This window comes from Syngnathus leptorhynchus, chromosome 10 (assembly GCF_054491065.1).
Source record: "Syngnathus leptorhynchus isolate UIUO chromosome 10, UIUO_Slep, whole genome shotgun sequence".
Lineage (NCBI taxonomy): Eukaryota > Metazoa > Chordata > Actinopteri > Syngnathiformes > Syngnathidae > Syngnathus > Syngnathus leptorhynchus.
This window is the reverse complement of record NC_141204.1, coordinates 5,434,237-5,461,829: the sequence shown is the minus strand read 5'-3', so window position 1 is coordinate 5,461,829 and position 27,593 is coordinate 5,434,237. Positions and strand designations below refer to the sequence as shown.

The 27,593-nt window shown below is 43.8% G+C and overlaps 1 protein-coding gene across 4 annotated transcripts in view; it reads right to left on the bottom strand.

Moving 5' to 3' along the window:
• Window positions 1-27,593, bottom strand: part of zmiz1a (zinc finger, MIZ-type containing 1a) — a 111,164-nt gene that overhangs the window by 21,728 nt on the left and 61,843 nt on the right. For all 4 annotated transcript variants that reach the window (XM_085921599.1, XM_085921602.1, XM_085921600.1 and 1 more), the window contains 2 exons: window positions 2,802-2,913; window positions 760-873 (listed from right to left, as the gene is read on the bottom strand). In XM_085921599.1, coding sequence (XP_085777725.1) covers window positions 760-873; window positions 2,802-2,870 — 183 coding nt within the window. In that variant the 5' untranslated portion in view covers window positions 2,871-2,913. The remainder of the gene's footprint in view (window positions 1-759; window positions 874-2,801; window positions 2,914-27,593) is intronic.

Genomic DNA, 27,593 nt, shown 5'->3' with positions numbered 1-27,593 from the left:
TCATATGGCGCGCAGTACTTTTAATATTCCGAGCTCAGACAATGACGTCACAACAATGACAAAACACCCGGGAAAAACGTACGAACTGCCCCGCTGTATATCTCTTGATAATAAGCCGTTTGCTCTCAGAATCTAATGAAGCAATTTAGCAGATAGACGAGGGCGAGTGCTTGGCTGCATTCTATGGCTCTTTATCAGACTCCAAGAGGCTTTTATTGTGATTTACACATTAATGAGCCTTTATCTGTTTTTGCTCACGCTACCACTTGTGATAGGAACAATGCTCCTCGGGTGTTTTTCGACGATCTGGCTCGGGCAAGCCTTTTGATGTCAACGTGCGTGCCAGAGTGTGTGTGGAGTTTATTTGATCACACACCTTCTGGAGGATGGCCCTCCTCCCACATTGGTGAGTGATGATTGGTGAATGGGGAGTATACTTCAAGTATTGCGTGTGGTGGGTCACAAGAGTTAAAGCCAACAGCTATCAAGCTAACGACTGGCTCATAACTAGAAAGCCTTGTGAGCATTCAAAAAAAAATAGAATACATTTGTCTTTTTCCGTTGTCTTTTCGTTTTGAAGGACAGACAAATAAAGGTTTTATGAAACCATAGCTGGCCCTATCTTCAACTAGAAGCCTCACGGGACAAAAGCAGAGAGGACATTTCATGCCAAGTATTTATCGAAGCAATTATTTTTTTTGACGTCATCTAAAAAGTGTTGCAAATTCCAGCACGAAACCACGTTTGATGTTTGCTTACCGTCAGGCATCCCATGAGGCTTTGTTCAAAAGGTCGCTGGAAGGCCCGGGGATCTCCGCACCAGTCGAGCAGCTCCGTGGCCGCAGAGTGGAAATTGGCCGGGTTCTGTAAGTGCTGGGCAAACACACAAAAACCATCAAAAACAAAAGGAAATGATGTGCGAGTGTTAGTTCCTAGCTTTCTCACACAAATTGTAAAAACGGTTGGAATGGAGGAGTGTTTGCAGACTCCTCTAGATTTGAGGTCTTGTGTTTCTGCGTGACCCCGCGAGGACCTCCACCGTGTCCAATGTACGCCCACTCGGCGCTCCGCTGCATTGTGCGAAGAAGATCACACCCTCGGCCACAATGATGCCAATGTTAATCTTTCTTGGCGACGGACGGCTACCCTCACCCTCACAACCTGCGCTCGATGTTTCCCACAAAAATCCTGCCTCCCTTCTCTTGTCTTTCTTCTCCAGAATGTCAGCGAGCCCGAGCGAGCAGCAAAAGCCTGCTAACTGGCTTGTGCCGGTGCATAAAGCAAACAACCTTGGTCCTGGCAGCCATGTGTGCACACTCCATTGCCGATGGGAGTGTTGTCTAATCTCTTTCAGTGTCTGTCGGTGTCTCTCTCGCTTGTTCGCCGAGACCCCTGAACAGTCAAGTCTTTTCTTCCCGCTGTCTGAAGGCTACTCCGGCTGGCAGGACACAATAAGCGGTTTTAAAAATTGGGCTCCCTTTCTTGGCGGCTCAGGAGGTTAATAGCTTCGAAACCACACAGAGCCTCAGTGAGATTGAGGCCACTTGAAAGCGTTTATTATGCTCATGTGGAGCCCGAGCGCCTTGTTTTGTGAGTTCCTGCCGAGAAGGTAGAAGCATTGTCCTTCAGGGGCGGCGAGAGGTGGAAGCTTCTGAAAGGGTATTTTTTATTTTTTTTTGGTGTGACAAAAGGGCCCACCCAAAGCACCCGCCCACCGAGAAAATCTCTGCCAGCTTCGAGGGATATCACGAGCCTCGAGGAGGAAGACCTTGAGTGACTCATCCTTTGGGATCATTGCGGCTCTCGAGCGACTTTGACCGGGAATGGGGAGACGCTCTAATGGAGTGAGCCTGTTTAACATGAGCTGGCATCACTATCACTCAACGGGAGGCGCATCAGCCGCTGGCACCGGAGGAATCCGAACTAGCGCAGCGGGGGCCTGTCTGCCCGCGTGCAAACTCGCACTCCTTGTTACCGCAACATGCTCGCCACTGCCACTCTGCCTGACAACATGGAGAGAAGGACAGTGGCGAGGGAGGAAGGGGCTGCGGTTGAGTGAGGACACAAATGGGAGGGGGAGGTGGAGATAAGGTGACGCAGCGGTGCTGCTACAAATTTCCGATGATGGGACTGATTCCTTCTGAAACTTGCGACAGATCCGTCAGTTCACCTGAGTGCAAAGCCAGTTCAACGCACTTTGTGAATTGATCGTGTCTGTTGATGACAAGGAACGGGCTTACTGAAGATGATGGTGAAATGTTTTTGTTTTTTCAACACATCAATCATTTGCAGTGTGGCGGTTCGGAGCCGCTGCCTCAAAGCAGAAGGTCAGGTGAGTACAAGGATTCCTGTAAAAGAACGTTGTGGTCTTTCTGTGTGGGTTTTCTTCAGATCTCTGTTTTCCATCCTCTTGAACAAAAACATATTCCAGACAGCGTTCTATGGCCAAGGTGTTGACAAGAGATCTGGAATTTGTCTCGGGTACCCTGGGCGGGACACCCACCCGCTGCTCCTCAGGGATGTGAGTGAATTCAGACAATGACAAACGACCACACATGACAACTCCGTGGGTTGCAGTCTGTCTGTCACCCAAAGTCAGTCGTGATAGGCTGCTCTGAATAGAGTAAAAAAGTAGATGGATGGATTCAACCCTACACGGTGAAACGGTTAAGCTCCATTCCGAGACGGTTGCAAGATGGATTGTGGATGTTCTACTGAGATCATGTCTGACTGTGTGTATGTCAAGAAAGTGAACAGAAGCATATGTTAAAAGCAGGATAGAAAGAAAGCTGAGGTCAAACCTGTTTGATACACTGCAGCCTGTCATTGGTCTGCTGGATGTGCCGGTCCATGGATGGTAGCGTGTTCATGTTGGCGCTTTTACCGGGACTCCATTAAACTTCAACCATTGATCTGCAAAAAAAAGTGCTATTAAGTCAACCATGTCATATGTGAGGACAAAAGTATCATACTGAAACTTTATCGTTAGCACTGATAGGAAAAAGAAAGCAAGTAGTGCAAATTGCTAGCATGTGCGTCCCAGTTTGGACGAGTTCACATCTCGGCCCAGGCTTACTTTGTCCTCCGTGCGTGTACTTTGACGTACTCAAACATTCCCAAAACATGGTAATAAGGTTCTTTGAATTCTGAATGTGACCCTAATGAAGTTCAGCACACAAGAATGTGGATGGATAGTAAAGGGAAGTGTTTGTGTCAGGGAAACGTGGATGGTACTGGGACAATATTTGAGAAAACACAGTGTGCAAAATAAACAGTAGTCCAACAAAACAATTTCCCACCATAACCAGAACAACAATGAACATCTGAAATATATTGTACATCATCTCCATAACAAGCAGGCACATGAAATGCTTTGAGCATGCTTAAAAAAACACCTCCTAGTCAAGCCTAGAAGACAACACCCCATTCCGTCACAAGCTCATTGGCTCTGGCCAGCTCTGGAAAATGGGTTAAATCAGGATTAATAGGCATGGTGCTGCTTTGGTAGTGAGACCTCTGTCCCTCGCCATCCCAATGTGTTTATCTCACCACAGATTCCTCCACACAAAAGGTGAAACCACAGGTGGCGGCGGGGGTGGTTGGGCGGGGCTATAATGCGGATACATGTGTGCATGTTCTCAAAAGCTGCTCAGTACTGATAAAGGCTCCCTCAAGACTCCCTGCGGTGGCAAACGGCGGATGCTCTGCCAGCAAAATGTTCATGTGCGGTGAGTTGATCTTCCCGAAATGTTGCAAATGCACACTCTCCCCCTCCCGAGCATGTCAACATAATAGCGCCAATACTTCTCTTTGATTACGTGCGTAAAGGTAGGACTTCAAAAGCGTAAAGAATAAGAGCGTGTTACTAATCCTCCGAGCTTAGCGGAGTAGAATTACCTACACTGCATTTAGGATGTCTTGAACATTAAGGAGAATTTGGTCAAACGGAGGGAGGACAGGAATGTAGCCTACATGTGCCTTCACTGTGAAAATCAGCCCAAACTTATCGCCACTCAGATTTGGCGCCAATGGCCAAGTTCCGCTGTCGCGCAGTGTCACCTGACATCCAGTAGATGTCTCCCGCTTCTGTAAATGCTCAAGCTTCATTCACACACACATCACACCCCTGAGCCAGTCGTAGTGCAGGGGAGGGAGGGAGGGCTCCTTTAAGCCCTGACAAGTGCTACAAATCCCTCACAGTCTCGTCTGCGGCCCACTAGCAGGGCACGCTCCAGCCGCCCGCCGGCCGCCTGCCTGACCTTGTGGCTATTGATTAACTGCTCCTCTTCTTCTCCACTTGTCGCAACACATACAAAGACACCAGACGAGGACTAGCGCAGAGAACAGCCTTGACGGGGGAAGTGAACACACACCCTGCGGACAACGGCAGCTTTTCGAGTCTTATGGAGACGAATATATGCATTGGCATCAAATCACTCATTTGTGAACTGAATAAATCCAGTTGCCAGTTGTTTGTTTTCCTAATAGGTAAAATTGAGGCAACTATTTGAGGGAGGCGTTCATTTGTTTTCTTGTAAAATGAACAATAGAAGAGTAGAAGTTCATCCACAAGCAACATTGAGATGCCCGAGAGTTATAAAGAAAATAAAAAAACAAAAACGACAACAAAACCAACATATTGTAATTTGGTGCTGCTGTTTTGGTTAGGAGCAATTGAATGCCACTTGTAGTTAACTCATTAGTGTTCATCTAAAAAGGCCAAGATCTGTAAAGAAAATTACATTCCTGAAAAAGTTAATATTTCATAAAATACTTTTTCGCTTGTGTAAACCATTTTAGCAGTTGCTACCCATTTTTCACAAATGGGAAAATTAAGGGAGTTATTTATTTATTTTTACTAGTGAAAGACCTGGTGATAATAATGTGGCATTTTACTTCAAAATGTCCTCCATTAAAGGGTTAGGGGTTAGTCAACGTACTCAGAGAGAGCAGAGCGGTCACGTTTTCTAAAATCCAAGTATTTCATGTCAATTTGTTTTCTGCTCCTCCCTACACAGGCTCGCCTTTTATTGAAGCTGGAAAAGACCAGGCTTCAAGAGTTTGTCCAGGGAAAACCTGCAAATGTCCAAAATCAATAAACACGGATTGCCTCAGCACCACACCCCCATCACTCACGGGATGTTGCATAATGTGAACCCCATCCCTTCCATGTTTACTTTGTAAATAATCAGCAATAACAAACATGCTCATCTGTCATGCCATCATAGTGAAAGGGAGGGTGGGGGTAAAAAAAACAAAAAAAAACAAGTTAACGGTTGTAATGGCGCCCGTGACGCGCCATGCCCTCGTTTTCTAGAATTTTCCCATCTTTCTATTGTAGATCTTAATCGTCTCCCAAACATCTTAATCAGCTCCACTCAGCAGAGGTGCAAAACAAAGGATTACACATCCAATTATGCTGCGACAGCACAAGGAGGAGGCCCGAGTGACAAAACACAAACAAAACTCGACAATTGGAAGCTTCTGCCTCTTTCCTGTGTAAATCACAAAGAAGGCGGGGAGGCGAGGGGGGAGGCGGGGTGAAAGCCCACTAAAGTGAAAGCACCGAAGATGCACAACCACACAAGTTAATGATCACCTGCGTCTTGCTACGTGCACACAGGCTGAAGATTTATTGTCACTCGCTTGTAAACAAGCGAGTTAAAACTGCTGCTTATAATTTAGAATTAGCTGCGATTTAAAAAAAAAAAAAACATCAATTTAACGAATCACCAATGTGAAGTGTCAGAAAAGTTATGGTGTCACAAAAGATACATTTCAAATCCAAAATACACCGGTGCTTTGCGAAACAAGGGATTTTTCTTCAATATACTTCAAGACTATCTGCCAGTTGATGTTGACTGTTGATTTAGGCACTCATGCGTTGTGCGTTTAGAACAACCACATATTTTAACCTTTCAGTCTGCTACCTTAACGGAAACACTAACTAGCATTCATGTTATGGTGCTATAACCCTGGCCTAGAGACAATGTAGGTTCTCAGTCATAGATTCTTTATCAGATATGAACAATATTAGTGCCGTACTGATGATCTGAGAGAAGTTGAAGGGTGAATAAAGAGGCTTATACTGCCCACGAGCAACCAAGGTAGGCACACCAGAGCACAACGGCTGTTCAATTGATAGTGAGTCAAAATAAATGTATTCTTAATCCCACCCAATTATGTCAATAATGTATGTTTTTATAAACCACAAAATTATGAACTTTCTTTGGGTTCCTCTCATTAAAATAGACAATAAAATGTTTTCGGGTGCAAAACTGGAATGAGAAATCTTCTGGTCTGAATTAATTTGCCGTGGTTTTACAATGTGTGCAGAAATAATCCAGTGTTCCTTCAGCCTGTCAAGTGTAGAGGGCGGTGGTGAACAAGTAGAGCTTATTTAACAACAAGAGGTGTCAATGCGGCTTCTGTGGACACAGTGGGGGATCTTCTCTCCATCCTCTCCTTGCCTTTGCTGACATGGCTCTCTGTCTCTCTCTCTCTCTCTCTCTCTCTCTCTCTCTCCCCCGCTCTCTCTCTCTCTCTCGCCTCCCACAGACACTTTGTGCTTTTTGCTCTTCTATTCTATAGCCCTCAGACATCATTAGAGGCGCCCAGCACGTCGCTCTTTCTCCACCACCTTCCATTTCCCTCTCTATCATTTTCTTCTCTGCCGAGCCCACCGTCCCTCATATCTCAACCCCCGCCCCTCACGCTTCCTGGAGGCCCCTGCCATAACAGGAGGTGGAATGGATTCATTTGCTCTAATGTGGTTGGGGCTGCAGCGTGGCACGGCGCAGCACGGAGTGACACTTTTTCCCCGGGTGCGCGTAGCCTCTGTGTCGGGCCGGCCGCCTGTATGCAGTTCATGTGTTTTCAAACAGGCCAATCAACACCACTCGGCTGCGCCGGCCCTCGTGACCCCCCCCCCCCTTTCTCTCTCTCTCCCTACAGTCCCTGCACACGACATTATCTCGAGTGGAAAACTCCCATGGCCAGACAGCCACTCTCATTGCGTTTATTACGCCCCACTCTATTCTATTCTCCTTTTTTCCCTTCTCAAGTTGTTGGGATGGGCAAAATAATCAATTATTTGATTGTTAAAATTTGTGCTGATGGAGTGGAATTGGTTGTTGATTAATCGGGGCCGGCAATGCTTGGATGAAACCAGCAGAGGTGCTGTTGAGTCAGTCTTGTTTGCAGTCAAAGGCGGGAAAACATGCAAAACAGATTGGCAGTAAGTCCAGTCTCTTTGTCTTCAGTATTCCTAACATATTGCATCATAAAAACCATCTATTTTTAACATCTTATATCATCTCTAGTATACAATAAGACTTATGCTAGCAAGTGGATGTGTAAAAACACAAATCAGCCACTGTGCGATGTTTTTCCACCTCTGAATCCAAAATGGTACTGCTCGGTGACCAAGCCACGCAAAATACAGACCAACAGACAAACACAAATATTAAGAGATCAGCCTCGGCGAAGGTCTTACCTCTACTGAGTGTCACTCTCGTTTATTATGTTCTAAGAACCCCTTCTAATCTAATCCCCAGTCCCTTAGCAAACTAGCTAATAGTCACATGGCTCCCCCAGGCCTTAATAAAACATGGTGTCACAGTTGCCAGCCTCGGATATAAATGTGCAATGATGCTGTTTGTTTATCTTGTGTTTTAATGTAACAAGCGGCGGAGCAGCGGGCGTCAATGCCCCGTGAGCAGCTGTGATGTGGGTGACATGCGAGGCGCTACGCTCACTTCTATAAATACGTCACTTCAGCTGCGCAGCATTGCAGGTATGCACCACCCGATATGCTCCCCGCAAGTTGATTATGCCGGGAGGTGCCCCCTATGACGGCCAATGATGTACATTGCCGCCACACCAGCGATTCCCAACGAAGATGCCAACCCCGTGAAAGATCATTGGGGTTAACGTGGGATATTATCATATGGTGGTTTAGCGGAAGATGTCTACCAAAAATAGGATTCAAGCCTCAGCTGAAATGCACACTGCCCGGACCGAGAAAGAAAAAAAAACAAAGGGCCTTATGAAATGTAGTCAATCAAATCATTTACACATCTTATAATTGAGCTTTCACATCATCATGAATTAACAGACTTTTTGACTATACGTTGATTTTGATGAACTAATTACAGAAAAGCTAACACACTTCCTTCACAGCTTGTGTGACAGCTACCTCGCTCCCTCTCTTGCTTAAAGTAAGCGCTCTTAACGAGAGACAGATTTTTTTTTTTAATATCACGTTGAATGTTGTGAATTTACACGTCCCTTTTGGCCAAGGATAATTTTAGGGATCCTATTGTTCAACTGAAAACAGCACTACACAAAACTGATGTATAAATAGATGTTTAAGTTGACATCTTTTTGGAATTAAATTAATACATATTTGATTGAAATGCGATTACAGTAACGGTGATCCACTCATTGTAAAGGCTCTACCTCATTAATCCGCCATTTAACGGCATCTCATCACCATTTTTTAAAGTAGGTTACAGTAGGAAAGCGGAAGAAGTGAAACAAAGTATGACACACCTCTGAAGAGCAAACAAGAGGAACGAACACTTAAATGAGAGAGAGAGGAGTTTGGCTTTCGTGTCTCAACAAAGGTAGTTAACTAAAAACAGCGCAAAGCCACATCACAAGTGTTACAAACATTGTTGAAGTGTTGATGAATGAATGAATGAATGAATGAATGAATGAATGAATGAATGAATGAATGAATGAATGAATGTCCCGGCTGCCACGTACGATTCTCCACTAGTCACCAAAGGCGAGATTTCTATCGTTGTATGTGCGCGTGGCAAGTGCGCATATCTGTTATTGCCACACTAGGTCACCACAGGGAGGAGATGAGAGGAGCATGTGACTGACAGCGCCGTTTGACATGCTTGTGTAAAACACACCGGATGGCCAGTTAGTGCACACACACTCACACACATGCGACTGCCAAACGGGTAAACTGACAAATTCCATGTCCTTAGGTTGCAGTAGCAAAGCGCTGACCCAAATGCAATTAAACAACATCCAGCGGGGTGAGTCAGTGTAACACGGGTAAACGCGCGCGCCCGCATGTCGAGCCCATGTGCAAGAAGCGTGTGCGTGTGAAAGAGAAACACAGCAACGGGAGGTTGCAGGGTGGGTGGGGGCAGAGCGTGAGACTTGACAAAGAGCGAGTGTGGTTCAATGTGCTCAGTAAGCCATGAAATAGTATTGGTGCCATTACGGGGGAGGGGCATAAATATATCTGTGACACGCACTCGGCCATGTTACCTTGTATCTTATGTGGGTTCATATGAAAACAGTTCTTGCATCAAGATGAGATTGGTTGGGCGGGAATATATTTATTAAAGAATTAGCCACGCCGCAACAACGAGGTGTTCTAATGCGACACCACCAGCGCAAAACCCTTTCCCACACGTTGACTTTCACAGCCGAATCCCTTTTGTACCCTTTCTTCACTCGTTTGCTTTTCTCTCCATGACATGTGTGCACTCAGAGCTGACGAGGCACTCTAAAATGTCCGCGCCAGCTCACATTCAAAATCAATAGAGTGGTTCGTGACTCTGAAAGTCAAAGGTAGGGCGCCCCCTTGAGGTAGTGCCCGAGTACAAGGACGCTGGGACGAAAAGTGTCGCATGCATGGGCAGCCAGCGGGGCAGACAAATCCCAAACAAATAATGTTTTCAATCCTCTGACATGGTGAAAGTGTTTAATAAGCCGCGAGGCGGTGAGACCTTCCCGCGTGGGTAGAAGGGGGAGAACGATGCGCTCATTCATCTTACCGCACGCGTGTGTACGTGTTTGTTCAGCGTGGCGTGTCAGCACGAGGCCACGGGTAGCATAGAAGACAAAAATGTGTACTCGCTGTGAAAATGAAACCGTCTAATGGCGCACACAAGGAGTCGCGCGGCGAGGGAGCGCGTTTACTTGTGATCTCAGCATTTGTTACAGAAATACACATAAGAAAACAACTCCTGGTTAACATCGATTCTTAACATGTCAACTTGATGCTTGACGGCACGCGGGAGCTGGAAAACAAAAGCCAACAATGTTTATTTGTGTTTTTTTATAGATACGCTTGGTTTGAACTGATTACTTTTAAAGCAAAATATAATTGAATATTTGATCAACTTAATTTCTTGAATTAATAACAAGTAAATCATTAACCGTGCACTTAATGTCAGGTCATTTATGGCGGTAATGCTAGCTTAGTATTGCTAGGGCTGCTATTTTATTGAAGCTTCAAATGTGTTCTCCTTGACTATTCATTGCAACTTTGCACTTTGATAATCGTATGCCATTATGAATGGCCATGTTTGAAAATTGTGCTTGCGCATGTTAATGAAGGGCTCAGTTTGGATGGGGGATCGGTGAAGTAAGGCTACATTCTAGTCTTGCTAACAGTTTTAATAGCGTGAAATCCTTACTTTAAATACTTTTTGATACAGTTAAAGTTTTTTTTTATGGTGAGTTTGACTCTGGAAATTCAATGTTCATTACTTCCTATAGTGAAAAACAGCCAGTGAGGTTTCATTGTATTCAATAAAAGAGTTTGTAAGACATTGTCGTGGAATTTTAAGTATTTTCAAGCCCCCATGGACACCCTGCTTGCAGGTTATTAAACTAAGCTTGCGCTGAAGGTATTGTATGTCTGAGGCAGTGCAGGACAACAGATAAATAGATGGCAAGAGAGCAACAACAAGAACAACAACAGACAAAAATTCACTCACAACACATTACATGCAGTGGGAGGCCAGCCAGGAGGAACGTGCAGCAGGAGATAGGAGGGGAAATGGCTGCAGAGCAGGAGAAAGGAGAAAGGGGCGGCAAGAGGTCGTCCCTGGGTAATTTGTTCTGGTCCTCTCCCACAGCAGACACACAAGGAGCAGGTAAACCAATTACAGTGTGACATGAATCACAGAGAGTCACCAGCAGGCCCCACCACACTGAACCGGCTGATGGTGGTGGGCTGAAGACTCACCAGTTGGTCAATTGTGAAGCCCCCCTAACCCTAAATCCCACCCCCCCACCTCACTGACTGCTTTCTTTCCGTTCATGATTGCATTCCATTTATCTTGGAGCTTTATCAGGCCAGGTAGCAGGTATTTGTGTGGGTTAAGTGGGCTGTTCAAAATGGACCACGCTCACTCACTAAGATCTAGTCTGTGAAATTTTCACACAATTAAAAACTAACATTGAATATCACAACATTAAAATGATCACTGTGTAATTATGAATTTAAAAAAGGGAATAAAAACAGCTGTGGTCACCCCTCCAAAGAAGATGCAATATATAAATATAAAATAAATATTAATGAATACATTATTTTAAATAGAAATCTGATAAAAAAAATCAAGGATATTTGGAATTAAGCGGAAAATGAAATAAATGTTTTGGGAAATATAAATAAAATAGTAATAAAAGAAATGACGAGTCAAGCATGTAAACTGCATAGCCCACTGCTCCAGTAGGTCACTAATTGTGTGTACTTGCTGCATTATGGCTTCAACACACAGGTCAAATTAACAATAAAAAAGGGTCTTATGTCTGAATATCAGCTCCCAATGGGTTTCGGATCTGGGGGGTGTTGGTGCTAACCCTACAAAGCCGAAGCAATTACTTTCATTTTCCTTAATCGTCAAACCGCTGTCACGGGCAAAGTTGCGTCACACAAACGCCACCGGCGACGACTTAGACGAGCCGCAAACAACTTGTAAATAAACAATCGTCTGAGGTGGGGTTGTGGGGTCCCGGTCTCCCCCTTAATCTTCCAGTTGATGCTAAACCGTCAGGAGCGTGGTGAAAATCTGAGGCAGGATGGTAAAGAGAAGAGAATGACTTTGACAAGAGTGGATTAGGTATCGCACTCGGCTCTATTTGAGGGGGCTTCATTGCTTGTAGATTCAGGAGGGGTAAACATTTGATGAAGGGTCTGACGACGCTTGCGAGAGAGGGAAGGATAAAGACAGCGACGGGCGGGATTGGACAGATGTGGCGGGAGGGGAAAGTGGCGTCTGGCCGCCAGTTTGCCAAAGCCGCATGCTTGCTCAGTGGATAAATGCAACACCGGCGAGATGCAGTTGGCAGACATTAGCCAACATGCTAAATGTACCATCTTGCTGCCCCTTGACATTATTTTGTTTAACTTCGCGGTGGAAATGATGTTTTCATAACCATTTGCATGCCAGGTAGTTGGAATCTGCCAAATATAGCATAATTAAGTTTCAGGAAATTCCATTGATGTCGTGTCACAGGCCAAGAAGGAATCCATCCAATTTTCATTGGGATGTATTTTACTTGCTCTAACATCATGCTAACATAAACAAGAATCCATAATATCATCTCAAACTGCCTCAATCTGAGACAAAAACGAGAAATGTTAACAACCATGCCAATAAGTCGGCAAGTATCTAAAATGACATTATCGAGCATCTTTGTCATGCCTCCACATGTTGGAACGACCAAAATGAAGCCGCTTAAAAGCCTGCAGTGGCTGAACTATATTCCGCTGGGTCGTCATGGAACTTCTCCACGCCGAAACGACAAGGCGTTCTAAAGCGCTACCCCAAAGCCCCGGTCCACACAATGGCCATCATTGATTTTTTCTTTCACGCTGAACCTACAGTGGGCCAAAGAATAGAATTCCTTCCGCAAATATGTCAACAGTTTCCCTAATTCTTTGGAGGCTAATAAAATATAATTCAGCCATGTGCAGGAGTTGCTGTGCATTTTTCTGCTGATCCAATTTTGGATCATTGGACATCATCTCTCATCACACCCATTGCCCTTTCTTTCCACATTTCAAGCCATTCTTTCCTTGTTTTTCCCCTCCTTCCATCTCTCTATTGTCTCACTTCCATCTCCACCCTCTTCATCCTCGGTCCCCTCTCTTGGCTCTTTCCACCACCCCCACTCCATGTCCCCCCCCCCCCTCCATTCCTCTGGCCCTAAAACCAGCCCCTCGGCCGCCCGCTTGCGCTCAGATGGCTGTTACCATGACAACCCCCTTCTTTCAGCTCTGGCAAAAAAAATAAAAAATAATGAAGACAATGTGTTTTCCATTTAGATGAGTTTTCAGGCGCGGCAGGGAGATATGGAGTGTCCATCTTGCCTCCTCTTTCACTGCGGAGGAAATGTAATTAAAAAAAAGAGAGGTTTCTAACTCTGCCTCTTTCTGTCCATCTGTCTGTCTGTGTGTCTGACACCCCGCACGCTAGCAGCTTGTAACGCAGCCGGCTGGTAAAGTGAGCTCACTATTGTGACCGCAGCCAAGAAAAAGCAGCGGGAAAAACGTCTGGCTGCAAACAAACGCCGATGAAATGCAGCAAAGGGCGGCGGGCGGCAGGTAGAAAATGAGAAAAGTTCTTGGCGCCGCAAACGCCGATTTCTCTATTGATCGATTACGCAGCACAATGAAAGGCAGGCTCAGAAAATAATGAACATTGCAGGTTTCGTTTGAGAGGTTTACTGGGATGAGAGATGAGCATTTTGTTGCATCATGCTCCAGGCCGGGAATAAAAACCGTGACCGGCGGAGTATTTGTTTTGCGGGTGATTAACTTATACGCAGCACAAGCAAGGAGAAACATGTGCTTTATACTTTAAAGCTCAGACCCAACAGGGAGTGAAGTCAGTAGCAACCACAAAGTAAAACACGGCTGGGGGTTTAAATCGTTTTTTATAAAGTGTGATACAAAATTCGTGACAATATTTGAAGCCACGAACACCAACTGAGGAAAAGTTACCATGTCTGCCTCACAGTTCTGCTAAAACCTGATAATACATAAAAATATCATTTGTGGGCTTTTATAACACTTACTGCGGTGGGTTCATAACTGACCAATTACAGAAGTACACAAAAAATGCTCAATTGTGTCTATTCTGGTGAAAACAAAAAAGTTTTGGTCGCGCACACTAAATTTAGCCCCATGAAGCCACTTACATGTAATTTGGTAGACATGTCAATCGTTAAGTAGACCCACCAAAAAGACTTGCACCAAATAAACAAACAATTTTGATATTTTGGTAATAGGCGGGCCCCATTTGGACAATGCCAGTGGTCCTTCAAAAACCTCACTGAGATTTTGCCACCATATTTGAACCATTATCCAAAGATTGCAAACTTGATTAGACCCACAAAAAAGTTATGAGCCTAAAATTGGTTTCCGAATTGCACAGCAGGCCAGTTGAAGTGTTTTTACTCGTCAGATATAGCCCACAGGTTGTCGGTTCACCAACCCTGGTTTCAACAACATTACGGGTGACAGAAGCGCTCCGATAATATTCATTGTGTATGAAAAGAAAAGCCAACTATACACAAGTCACTATAAATACAACTCGCCTGCGTACGTTCACACAAAATTACAAGTTTTTGGTGTTTTTATGAAGTGCTGAAGTATTTTTTCTGGATCACAGCCTCTCGAGCTGGATGTTCCATTCACCAAATGGAAGAGCAGGGGAAAAAAAAGAATCACTTGAAGAAATTAAAGTTTATTGTGCAGTCTAAGGGTGGTGAGTCAATGAAGTACAGTAATAAATGAATGGAGAGAGGCAGCAGTATATTAAGTGTATGTCTGCCTGTTTACAGTGGAAATAGTGAGTCAGGGACATTTTCTTTGGGTCTCTTTTCCAGTGTTTATGGAGAGTGGTGAGGAACAACACTTCCTGAGAGGAAAGCCAGCTTTCCGAGACCAGAGCCTCTTGCTCTCTCGTTCCTCTTCCAGGCCCCTGCAGAAGGGGAAAGCTCTGTCTCCAATTGAGCTTTTCCATTCGCTGATACAAGACTGCTTTACGTGTATGCGTGCCACAGAGATGATAAACACTAATGCTGGATATGACCCAGAGAGAGAAGATTAATGTATGTACAAAAAGCAAAAATTAAATGACTATGGCAAGGGGTGGGGGGAGTACCAATTCAAATCACTCACTACAGGGACACATTTATTCGCATTAAAAGCCTGATCGGAATAAAAATAATAATAATGTCTTGTCCTCTTTCAGCCTGTTACTGAGACAAACTAGCTGGCTTGTATGACAACGCGTGCACTGGTGTCTGTCGCAGCAACATGTTCTGCATTAAGGTCAGCCAAGTGTTTGTTGTTCAATTAGCACACAATCGTGTTCTTTGGGGTACTTTTTTAAATTTACTCAATGCACTAATAAACGTGTTTTTTGATTGAATTCATCAAAATGAACGTGTTACAGACCGGGTCTCGCAAATTACAACACAGCCTTTAGCTTCATGTCCTCATAAAGTGCCCGCCACTATGTATTAATTACATATAGAGCAGAGTCAGCCTGATATTAACATGCCCTGAAGGGAATGTTGTGCACGTAAAGGTGCTCAGCGCTTAAACACCTGATCATTAGCCATTCCGTCGCCGTCTTGCTGGCCTGTTTACACGCCCGCGGCGTTTGATCCTCAAAAGGATTCCAATGTGGGTGTTGCATGGTATATACTTCCATATGTACACAGCCTTTTGATGAGCAGGTCGCCTGTGCAGGGAAGGAGGAGCTCCTTGAGTGCCCCACTGATTCTTCCCACATGCATCCATATTTGATGTGCAGCACATGGCGACCACTACAGAACACGCTCCAGGCAGTCATGAAGCCGCAACACGAGCGCCACCTATATGTTAGCTCGTTGTAATATCATTCATGTTGCCACACGCACACATATCCCACCGGCTCAAAATCGCCACACTCCATCAAATCCGGCCAAAAGCCTGTTTACTGATGATCTGACGCAAAGACAACGGGACGTGGGTGAGGGGGGGGGGGGTGTCAGGGAGTGGTGTGCTGCAGGAAGCTTTTATTATCAGCCATTGGAAAGAAACTAGGTGGGATAATTGGTCTCCCTAGCTCAACGTGCAGCATGCATTTTTAATGAGGCCCGCACTGTTGCTCATTTCATATAGATTGCAGATTAGAGCCAAATGCTGGTTGTTTCTACTGTTGTGGTAGCGGTCATGGTAAAGGGGGGGGGGGGGGGGGTGTCAATGGAACAAATACAAATGTTTAATTATTCTCTTGCCTTTAACTACAGTTGCTTACATTATAAGTGGTGAAGCACATAATTGCGGTTTACATATATTAGCAGGCTAAATTGATTGTGGGAGCTCAGCATGTGCTGGCAGGTTAATTCAAATGATTTTCCTGGCTAACTATGTCTTGTCCAAATAATTATATAAACATATCTTGAAAAGAAAAAGTCAAATGAAATTAGTTAAACTCAACATAGCTAGGTGTCAGACTAAAATATTGACTGTTAGCCAACAAGCTAATCAGTGGATAGCTAAATTGAATTTAGCTCAAAGATAACACAAAGTCAGACAAATCGATATGCAGCTAGCTATGCTATGATAAACTTTTTGAAGATTAGATGGCTGACTAATTTGCACAGCCTAAAATAATTCACATATTTTTATTCTATACCACACCAGCTGACCAGAATGTCAATGAGATTGTTGCCCATATTGTAGTTTCTTGTATAAGCCGTTGCCTCAACACACAACCGGCTTCAAAAAAGACTTGTGACCTCTCCAAGTGGCTGCTAATGTTCTTAGTGACCTGAAAAGAGCAAGCCTGTGCGGCGTTAGAGCGGTCTCAGGCCGGCATTAGAGAGTGCCGTACTCGACTGGGAGGGAAGTTAAGAGGCTGATGGCGGCGAGCAGAAGCGCCAGAGTTTAAGTGAATTAAGCAAACTAATTCGCATTTAGCGGCGGCACAAGTCGTGCTCACTACGCGCTGGAGGGCACGGTGAATGGGCCGCCACCTCGTAATAGCATTAAACACCTTCTGTGGTGATGAGTGGGTGTGTGCAACGCTGCAAAAGGGGCTCCAATATTCCCAGGGAATACACCTTTTTGTAATGTTTGTAAATAGTAAGAGCTTAAGTTAAGATAGAATTGACAAATAAAACGAAATAAATTTGCAAGCACTGAACCACACGTATACAGGGGTCCAACTGTAAATAGCAAAGAAGAGCCCTAACTAAACTCCTGTCATAGTCAGAGACTAAATGCCAATATAAATTATTTTAAGCACTTTTTGTAAGTGTAGCTGCTCCTTGTGTGCTAAAGTGGCAATTGTTCGAAGGATTATCAATCCAAACCATCAATGTTGATTTTTGTTAGCATACCTGTGGCTTTTAGCATCATGTGTTAGCATTAACTAACAGGACTGTCATTAAAATCATTTATATTTTTGGTATTCATGTATACAATGTTTGATTGTATTTAGTTTTATGGGTCAATTTAAAGTGAACTTCAACTGGGAATTATGGTACTATAACGCTGATTTCCAGATGTAGCGGGTGTGTTTGGAACCACTGTACTCGCCAAGGAGGAAGATGGCAGTTTGGACAAAGAGAGGCAGGCGGACACAGCTAGGTTTGATGAATGGCAAACCTTCTTGCTTTTTCTCACTCCTTCCTACAGGGACCTCCCGCTCCCCCCTCGTTGAGGTCCACAGCCCAGGACACATCCATCAAGCCGGCTAACATCGTGCTTGCGTGAAGGCTAACGGAGGACCTCGCCAGCCCTGACGTCGCTTGGGCCCGTTCTGTCTGCAAGCTGCTGTTTGCTCTGCCCAATAATCCTTCAGCCTGTGCAATGTCACAGTGTCACAAGCTAATACTCAGGTACTTCATGCATCATTTAGCTGCGGAATGCACATCGGATTCAGTGCAGAGGCCATAATGAGCTGACACCAGAGAAATACTACTCTATATTACATACTTTACTTGGCTGTGGGCTTCGTGTTAACACCGCTGAGTACATCCAACAATACTGGGCAAGCTTGTCAAATGTTTCAAATGAATTTACACCAAAAACAAGCACTATGCTTGCCTTTTTGAAGCAAATCCTGCTAAATACCCATGAGAATAAATTCAATCATGTCACAAGAATTAAATGACATTTACTCATCATGCGTGCATACAAACATTGTCGTCTCTGGAGTGCCTGCCCATCCATTAAGTGTCAAATTACACAAGTAATGTTTTGCTTATTAGCAGAAAATGGCTCTTTAAGCATGTCACTCTGTTATATCACAATCAGGCTCATTTGAAGTTTCTTTGCCAATGATTTGGTGGCTCAGTAGAATGCCCCCCCCCCCCAAAAAAAAACCTAAACTGTGCGAGTTGAACAGGGTGGTTAACAGACAGACCTTGTGGTATTTTTACCAAAACATGTTGGAGACATTGTCGTTGAACAGCCTGAGAACTGTTTTAACTTGTGTAAAAATGGCATTAAATGGCAAAGTTCAAATAACGGCCAAGGCGCCGCCATCGCTCCCGCGAGCCGGCAGCCCCCCCTTCCCCTGCCCGGCAGCCTCTCCGCAAAGCACATCGCAGAGCAGAAATATCTGGATCAGACAAATGAATTCTATTTTATGACGGCAGACAGACCGACCCACTTCATCTCATCTCCCCTTCTCATCCTCCTCCCTCCTCCCTTTCCCGCCCGTAATCCCAATCATGCAGTCGGACGACGAGGAAGAGCCTGTTTGGGGGAGAGATAGCGAGGAGGGGGGTTGCATAACAATGAAATGAGCTTGATGTCCTCCCCTGGGGGCCTGAGATGGAATGGACTACCCAGCGGCTGAATCAACACTTGTTGGTCACATTGCTAATACTGCTTAACATAACGAATGAAGCTTCTATTCGCTGGCTTGGCGGCCTTGTTTCAGCTAAGAATAATAAACTTTACAGCTGCAGAAATAAGGAGCCGGATGGCCATTTGTCTCCCGATTATATGAAGCTAACTTGTAATTTAGCCTCATCTTCTGTGGTGTGTATGTGTGCAGTAAACATTAGAGATGTGCGTGCGTGTGTGTCTTGCGCACTACAACGTGTGCTCTGTATTCTTACCGAAAACACGGAGCTGCTGCAGGAGAGAAAACAGCACTCATTGATTTTGTGCGTTTTTCCATTGCAAAGACGGGTCGATACAAAGCCACAAACACAAAGACAAGCCAAGAGGGTCTGCACTCGCGCGCACACACACACACACACACACACACACACACACTCACACGTACACACACATACACGCACGTACACACTTTTGCGGTCGGCTGCCACTTGAAACGAAGCAGGCAGGTAATCATAGCTGCCTCATTACTTGCCAACATGCTCTCACACTAGCATGCACAAAAGTTCATGTATGACAAGAATGCAGTTAAATGATCACATGAAGTATTTCAGGTGCGGTGGAACCTCCAAAGTCATAACTATGGCCATCGTAAAAATTTTATGAACTGGTACGGGCAAAGTTTTAACATGGTATGATAGTCATGGAAGTGTAGAGACAAGCTAGCCACTCCATAACGCAGCAAATTAAAACTAAAATAAACTAAAAGTACTCTACTTAAAAATGTGTATCTTGTACCTGCTCAGTAAAATGATTTGTGTGTGTAATTCAGTAATTGTGTAGGTGCATCTCATTAATTATAATATTGTAGCGAAGTTCGTATATTTATTATTATTTTTATTTTTTTATTTTAAGTGACATTATATTTTTCACTTTTGGTGTCCCACAAATAGTCAGTAAAAAAGTAGCAACTAAACAAAACAATGGCGAGCTGGTTGGTCTGTTTAGGTGCCCAAGGGAAGCAGCTTTGATCAAACACCAGCTTGGCTAAATCAGAGGAGCAAATTGATTACAGCAACATCCCAAAAAAAGGCCCAATCAATCAGAAAATCAAACACTGTCAAGTGTTAAGACAATGTTTTCTCTCCTCTGTTTGTGATTGCTAAAAATTGCGTTTTGTTTTTTTGTCGAAGTAATTGATTCACTTAAAAAAACAACCCGAGAGTCGTCATACATCATCGTTGTTGACGGCAAAGTGACAAAGAGGAATCTGATGCCGCGGCGCTCACATGCCGCGGCCCCCGAAAATACCACGACAGCTGTCAACCTCGCGTCACCGCCAAAAATCTTAACGGCAGCATCTGACAAGAGATTAAGGAGCCCTTAAAATAATTGAAAGCAAAAGTGGGCCGTGACTCGAGGTGAGATGGAGGACATCTCTTCTGGACATGTTCATAATGATATTTAGGAATGCAAAAACATATCTTAAATTAAATATGCAAACTTAGAATTGCATGTTCAATGTGTAAATATACGAGGTATATCGACTAGTCCACAAATCCCAATCCACATTTTGAACTCGGGGGCACAAAGGTGGAAAACATCAAGCCCCGATGACATGGAACCATTGTGACATTTCAAGGCGGACTCACAGGAAGCATGTAAGAGACACATGAGCGTATAATGGAAAGCACGCTCAGGAAAGAAAAAAAAACTTGGCCTGTTCCAGACTCAGGAAAAGGTACTGTGGAGACGGGGGTCAAACGGAATCAAAACAAAAAGGAAAGACAGACAAGGTGCCTTATGTAACTCTTAGCGCTCGACTGTTTTCCGACACGTTTAGATCATCTGGGCGGCTGTTCCGAATTACATCGTTCAACACGACACGACATCCTTGCTCACTGCAAACTCGAGATCAGTGCGGTGTAAATAAATTTTAATTTTGATCATCACTGAGGTGCTTAATTTTAATGGCTTATCCAGGGAGTAATAAATATTTAGCAGCTGCTATTTAATCAAGCGATACACGGTGCTCATTTTAAAGCCGAAACTAATCAGGTAATAAGTCGTTACCAAAATGAAACAAATGATAATAACGGGAGTAAGTCAAGTAAAAGGGAAATTTTAAGTTTGAAATGCCATATTTTATCCTGCTTTTGTACTTATGCACTTGAAAAGAAATGGAACTTCTCTCACTGCCCTAAATCCTTGCACACGAGAACGATTGTTGTTAGCGTTAGCATACCATTAGCATTCATTCTCCAGACACGGCTGGAATGTAATTTTTCTCTTGACGTTTTTTGACAATCGTTTCTCACTATTCTACAGTTTTTACATCTATTTATTCATCAAACAAAATGCATCTGAATCGAAAAACAGCTTATTATTTAATTAAAACCTGATTAACTGCACCAAATTACTAACAAAGCCTCTAATTAATCAGATTATTTTGGTAATCGAGTCCCATCGCTTCTTGTCTAACCATTGTGTTCTTGTGCATGTTTGTGTGTGAGTCTGGGGGTTGTCTGGCCAGACAAGACCCCAACCTCCCTCTTCCCTGCTTCCTCCCCCTTGCGTCAACAGAGCAACAGATTGACCCCGTGAGGCCCTCGGAGCCTCACGGCTGACCCCGGCTGAAATTTGAGCCTTTAGCTTTCCACTCGGAGGTGAAAGCAGACATAAACACGGCAAACGTACCAAACGTGGAGCGAGACACCTGCAGCACAAGGAACTTTGTGCCAACTTGTGCCAACTTTGTAACCATCACGTGTAATTGTGGTTATGTAGTGTGTGTGTGTGTGTGTGTGTGTGTGTGTGTGTGTGTGTGTGTGTGTGTGTGTGTGTGTGTGTGTGTGTGTGTGTGTGTGTGTCTGTGTTTGGCATTCAGAGGCTTCCTTACCCCAAATATAAAAAGAAAACTGACCAAAACCAATTTTGTTATCAATGGGGAGTTTCATAAATTAACCAAACTGTCAAAGTGACACACTTTTTAGAACTAGTTCCAGCGTGACTTTACACGAAAGAATGAGCGAGAGCAACAAGTAGTTTGACATTTTAAACAGAAAGGAATCGGTGCAGTGTTCAACCACAATACATCCTCTTGGGAATTATACAATTGTTTAAGATTTTAAAACATAAAAAATATCAACCTACTCTACTTATCCATCTAGTTATAGCATGAATAGGGCCACCTACATTAGCAATCAATAAAATAGATGTCGTACTAGCATTAACATCTATGCTATTGTTGGCACGTCAGCCTCACAATCAAAACACCCTCAGGTTGAATCCCCTTTGGTATGAATTTCTAGGTTTACATTTGGCCAAGGCTACTTTTGTTTGGGTTTCTACTGTTCTGGAATCCACCAAATATGTTCTGTTTGGATTCAAAGCTCAGATAAGCACCTCCTGAGTGGAGTTTGCATGTTCTAACTGTGCTTGTATAAGTTTTCTCAAATTACAAGCCCGTAGTTTTCCACACATCTAACACTTTGAGTTGACTAATTTCGGAGAATTAAGGCTCAGGACCACTGTACTTGTGCTTGCATCACACTGTAGTCGACTACAAAAATTATGTGATACATTCATTTGCACAAGATTACGTTTAACAAATGCACATTTCCACCGCGATCACTGTTTTATATACATGATAATTTGTAGGGGGAGCCCTAGAGCAAGCATTACTCTAACGTGCCATCAGGGAGCTGGAATAGGCTGCGGTAAAGTAAAGATGGCGGCAATAGCTGAAGGTTAGGCTGGCGCATTCATTAGACGAACAGACTGCGCCACGTGGACGTAAACAGATACACATGATTAATGCGCTCATGTATGGAAGCGTGCTCGTTTCCTCTTCGCAGTTCATTAAGAAGAGCCGAGCCTATCTCACTGTGTTGCTTCAGTTCTTCAGTCGGGGTGGAGGGGTGGGGGGCATTGTGGTAGACCATGGCTTCAGATATTCAATGAGCTCAATCCAAGCTTTATTCGCCTTTTGAAGCAAATTAAATATAAAGCAAAAGATTAGTTTCCTATCAAACACGCTATTGATGACAGCCAAAAAATCAAATGAAAAGTGTTTCCGGATGTAAAATGTATGCAGAGGAGGAAAGGGAGTCTTATCTTTGCAGAAATAAGGATAAAGGCTCTTTTAACAGGATTTGGCCTGACCCACTGCGTTATAGCTGGAAGCTGATGCAGCAGTGGATCATTTTTCCTCTCCAAATCTCTTTTGGCATGGTCAGGAGTGCCACAGTGTGTGAGTGCATGTGTGTGTGAGTGTGTGTGTGTGTGTGTGTGTGTGTGTGTGTGTGTGTGTGTGTGTGTGTGTGTGTGTGTGTGTGTGTGTGTGTGTGTGTGTGTGTCATGGCGGGGAGGGGTTAGGCCGCAAGCCGAGGAGAGAGCATTGTGGTCCAATCTCGAGCGTTTTTTAATGGTGCGACTCTGACAACACAAGGCTGGGTCTTCCCTCACTGCTCAGCTGAGCAATCAGGTCACCTCGTCTTGACAGACAGTAACACACACTCGCACACACACACACATGCACCAAGACGTAAACATGCACAAGTACATGCAGCCCGCAGCTGTTGCCAGTAATGTCAGTCCCGATTTGGCCAAAATTGTCTTTTGTTTTGCGAGCGACAACTCAAGACCGCAGAAGATGCAACGTATTGTCGTTCTTGCCCCCTAAAATTGTTTGATTATTGGTTCGTTCTTGGTTTGGGGTATCAAAAAATATCATTAGGCTTAGTAATGCCCAGACAGATTCTTTTTCAACTGACTGATCAAAGGTGAGATGTTTCTGCAAAGGATTACGTCATCATTCCGTTCAAACAGCCTTTTTGTTGTGGTTCTTGGCAACAGTTGAAAGGCCTTATACAACTCAAACAATCTATGTCAGAAAAGTTTCATAAACAACGGGTTTTCCCACTACTAAGAAATCCTCCATTTGCTTCGTTCGGTGCGTGAGAAGAAACTAACGCACCTCCATATATTTCCGTCATTTCCTACAGGATAAACTGTTTTCTAAATCCGAAGAATCACATTTCCGCAGGATTTACTTCGATGAAAACTAACATCCACAGAAGACAGTCTGGTGAAGAACGCAAAAGCACTCTGGCAAAGCTCAGTTCTCATTTTCACTCGTCTTGTTCTGCCATGCGTGTGTTCTCCTGTCAAAGGCCGAGCCAACTGCAAATCTTGGACCAACCCCATTGAGGAAATGAGAAGTTGCGCTCGTGCCCAGGAAGTGTTCATCCTCCCGCACTTTCTGCCTATCACGTCTTACACGTGTGTGTGTGTTTTTGTCCCGTGCGAGCTCTCAGGAACACAGCTGACATGCGATACAAAAGCCAACACAACACACTCCGGGCCTATTACGCTGCTCGTAAATAATTCCGCTTCTCTTGACATGTCACGCTGCGGCTGGTTATGCTCCGGAGTTGATTGGGTTTGTTCTGATTACAGGCCAGTTGGTTACAATGAAGGGCTAAACGGCCCCCGTGCTCCCTTTTGTCTGGCGGACGTTCGCGAGAGATGCAAAATGTCATCATCAAAGCGCATCGGCGAAGGCGTGGATGTAATCTGTTAACAGCTATTAGCGTGCGGAAGACCGATTACAATACTTTTATTTTTTTTTGCCTTGTATCGGCGTCGTGCTCGACGCCTGATGAACAGCTCGAGTTTGTTCCCTGAGAAGAGTTTATCTGAAAGCTTTCCTTCTGCTAAGCCTCATGAAATATTCACCTGATAAAGTCGTGTTTTATTTCCCCCGAAGGAGAAAACGCTGCCCCGGCGGGTTCCTAGTAAACATAGCCGCCAGTTCTCACGGGTTAATTGTAAGAAATAGCAATTTTTCTGATCATACAAAACCGGAGGAAAACGACTGGATATCATATTAATACTAAAATGTAGCTTCTTCTGTGCTTTTGGCTTGAAGAAGGAAAATTCATTTAGAAAACAAAAATGCAGCTTGTTTGCGTGAAACCAAGTCAGTACGTAGAAAGACTGTAGAAAAGACCATAAATTGTTTGAAGAATATGTTCATTGTTTAATTTACCGTGGGTCAGGGATGGACAACTGGCGGCTGATTAGAAGCCCCTTGATTAATTTTCCTCACATTTTTCTTAAATTTTTAAACCCCATAAATCTTGAAAATAATTGCATATATATATATATATATATATATATATATATATATATATATATATATATATATATATATATATATATATATATATATATATATATATATATATATATATATATATATATATATACACACACACACACACACACACACACACACGCATATATAGATGTGTATAGGTAGGTAGGTAGGTAGGTAGGTAGGTAGGTAGGTAGGTAGGTAGGTAGGTAGGTAGGTAGGTAGGTAGGTAGGTAGGTAGGTTGTAATATTTTCCAGCTCACTCGTGAAGCTTGAATGAGCACTACACAAAATTACAAAACGGAGCCGACACATCACCCAACATACATGACGCTGCAATTCAGCAAAATTTACTTTGTAGCTGTAATTTCACACTTGATTGGTGGGCGGGACTATTTGCATGCAAGAAATACAAGTCAATTACCCATGATACATCCCTTTTTAATTCTATTAATTAGGACCGCTAGTTTGCCTCAACAAACGGCCAACTGGAAAGCAGAATGATAACACGGTGCACGGGGCTTATCGGGCAGTAGTGCGGCATCTGATCGGAGGGTCAGATTTGCACACCCCGCCAAGATATTTTTAAAGAGCGACGCGATAGGCCTGTTTAGAGAAGCAATTTCTCCAGGCAGAACAAAAGGGCAGAGTTCACACAAAAGAGAAAAGCTGGCATCCAAATATGTGAGCAGAAAATGAGTGCTGTGAAATCAAAATCATTGCGAGGGATTTTATAGACTGCAGATTTAATGTCCATCTGATGGCCAAAAAAAAAGAGATCAGAATTAATCCTCTTAGTTGTTTGTTTGGTAATCTGATTTTGTCTGATTTCTCAGGGCTACTGTCTGAGGTTACGGTTAGCAATGCTGCCTCTGGACGCATTGTGGCGATTTTCACCTCCAACACCCTCCCAAAGTCCTTCCCTCTGGCGTGTTATTCTGCACATATTAACAACGTATCAGCCAACTAAATCCCCCAATCAAGAAGCAACTGTATGTCTGCCTGTGAAACCATTCCCCCCACTGTGTCAGAGCGGCGCACTATGCTCCAAATAAATGACCTACTTTGCACATTAACACACATTTACATGCAGGGCGAGATCAGGGACGGCTTCGTCGTTTATGAACCCATCTCACTTTAAAGTGCAATATGCGGCTCCTGTCCAATTCTTAGAAAACATCAGCCTCTTCTTACTACGCAGGGCAAATTGAACGGCAGGGGCATCGCAGCGGAATTAAAACGAGGTAATCTCCCTTTAGAAGGATGAACGTGCTGTTAGGAAGGTTCTATGGTGGTGCTTTGAAGGCACGCTGGGTGTGGATTCATCTTCAACAAACGATATAATTTCATTTGGCAGGGATGATTTGGACTCTGGACAGCGATAGCATTTGCATCTGATGTCTTATTCTTCTTTCTGGAGATGCTAAATATTCAGTAGGCACAACGAGGAAGTTGATATGAACCATCTGAAATGGTACCGATGATCGTCCCTACGATTATTTTGTTAATAATTAAAATCCTGATTATTCAAACTATTTATGGGTACATAACAGGAAAAGAATATTAGGACGAATGAAACTATATTTATTTAGGTTCCATTTATGACTGTCAACCCCAAAAAATGTATGAGCACCTCATATTATATACAGTAAAAGCTACAAATCAAACTGACAAATAACTCGTTTTCAAATCAGACGAGTAAAAACTGGTCAAATATTAAAAAAAATAAGATATTATTAAAAGTGAAGACAATTTGCAATTCTAGTAATGACACTTCTTCGCGGGCCACATAAAATGATGTGGCGGGCCGTATCTGACCCCCGGGCCTTGAGTTTGACACCTGTGCATTAAACAAACCTCTATCCGAGAACAAATCCATTATCCCAAGTTGCCGTGAGGGCACCTTAGCATTTTTGAAAAGGACAAGCAGGCAAAATACATAATGAGCAACATGGCTCTAATTAAAAGAAAGCAAGTATCAGCATCCCGGGTTTTTGGATGTCGGTCTGCGCGATGCGAACTTCGGTGGGGAGTCAAGACTCTTAACGGGTTGTGTGGTGTCATGTGACCGCAAGTCATCCTGCACGCAATGCAACACAACGGTGCAGAAAAATGTCAACAAGGCTTTGGACACGCGTCATATTGACTTGGAGGAACGCTCGAGCGCACAGCCACACGCGACTTGACGTGGATGAATGTGGAAGTGCTTTCTCTTTTTCCGTCCATCACACACACACACACACACACACACACACACACACGAGCTAGATTGCAATCCATGATTGCTCATGGAGCATGATAAGAAAATGTCGTAGATGCGTAATCTGATATGCATGACTTGAGGTTTCTTTTTTCCTCTTGGAAATCGCAGGTTGCATCCATAATTTACGGAGGCCTCAGTCTGTTTTCCTCTCTTTTTCCACTCTGCCCCTCCCCTCCACTCCCCTCTTCCTCACCCCGCATCTCACTCCTGGCAATCTGGCTTTTGCAGCTCAGCTCATTAGCATATTGCACAATGTGCAGATGCCACCAAAAATTATTCACCTTGCAGCGTTTTTGATGCTGTTGCACACAAACACAAATTACTCTGTCAACAATTTTTGCCCAAAATAAGGTAGGGGGGGCAAAAAGTCTCAAATTTGGTCTTGGGTGTGTGCTTTTATATCCTTTTCCACTGCACAGTACCCTGTTGGGCCAGACTGTTTTCCACTTATGAGGGAAACTGTAAAAAAAAAAAAAACACTGCATCGAAGGCATCGTGAGGTACGCAATAACAAGGGAATGTCAAATATATAGATTTTTCAGCAAGGAGACTGTTTT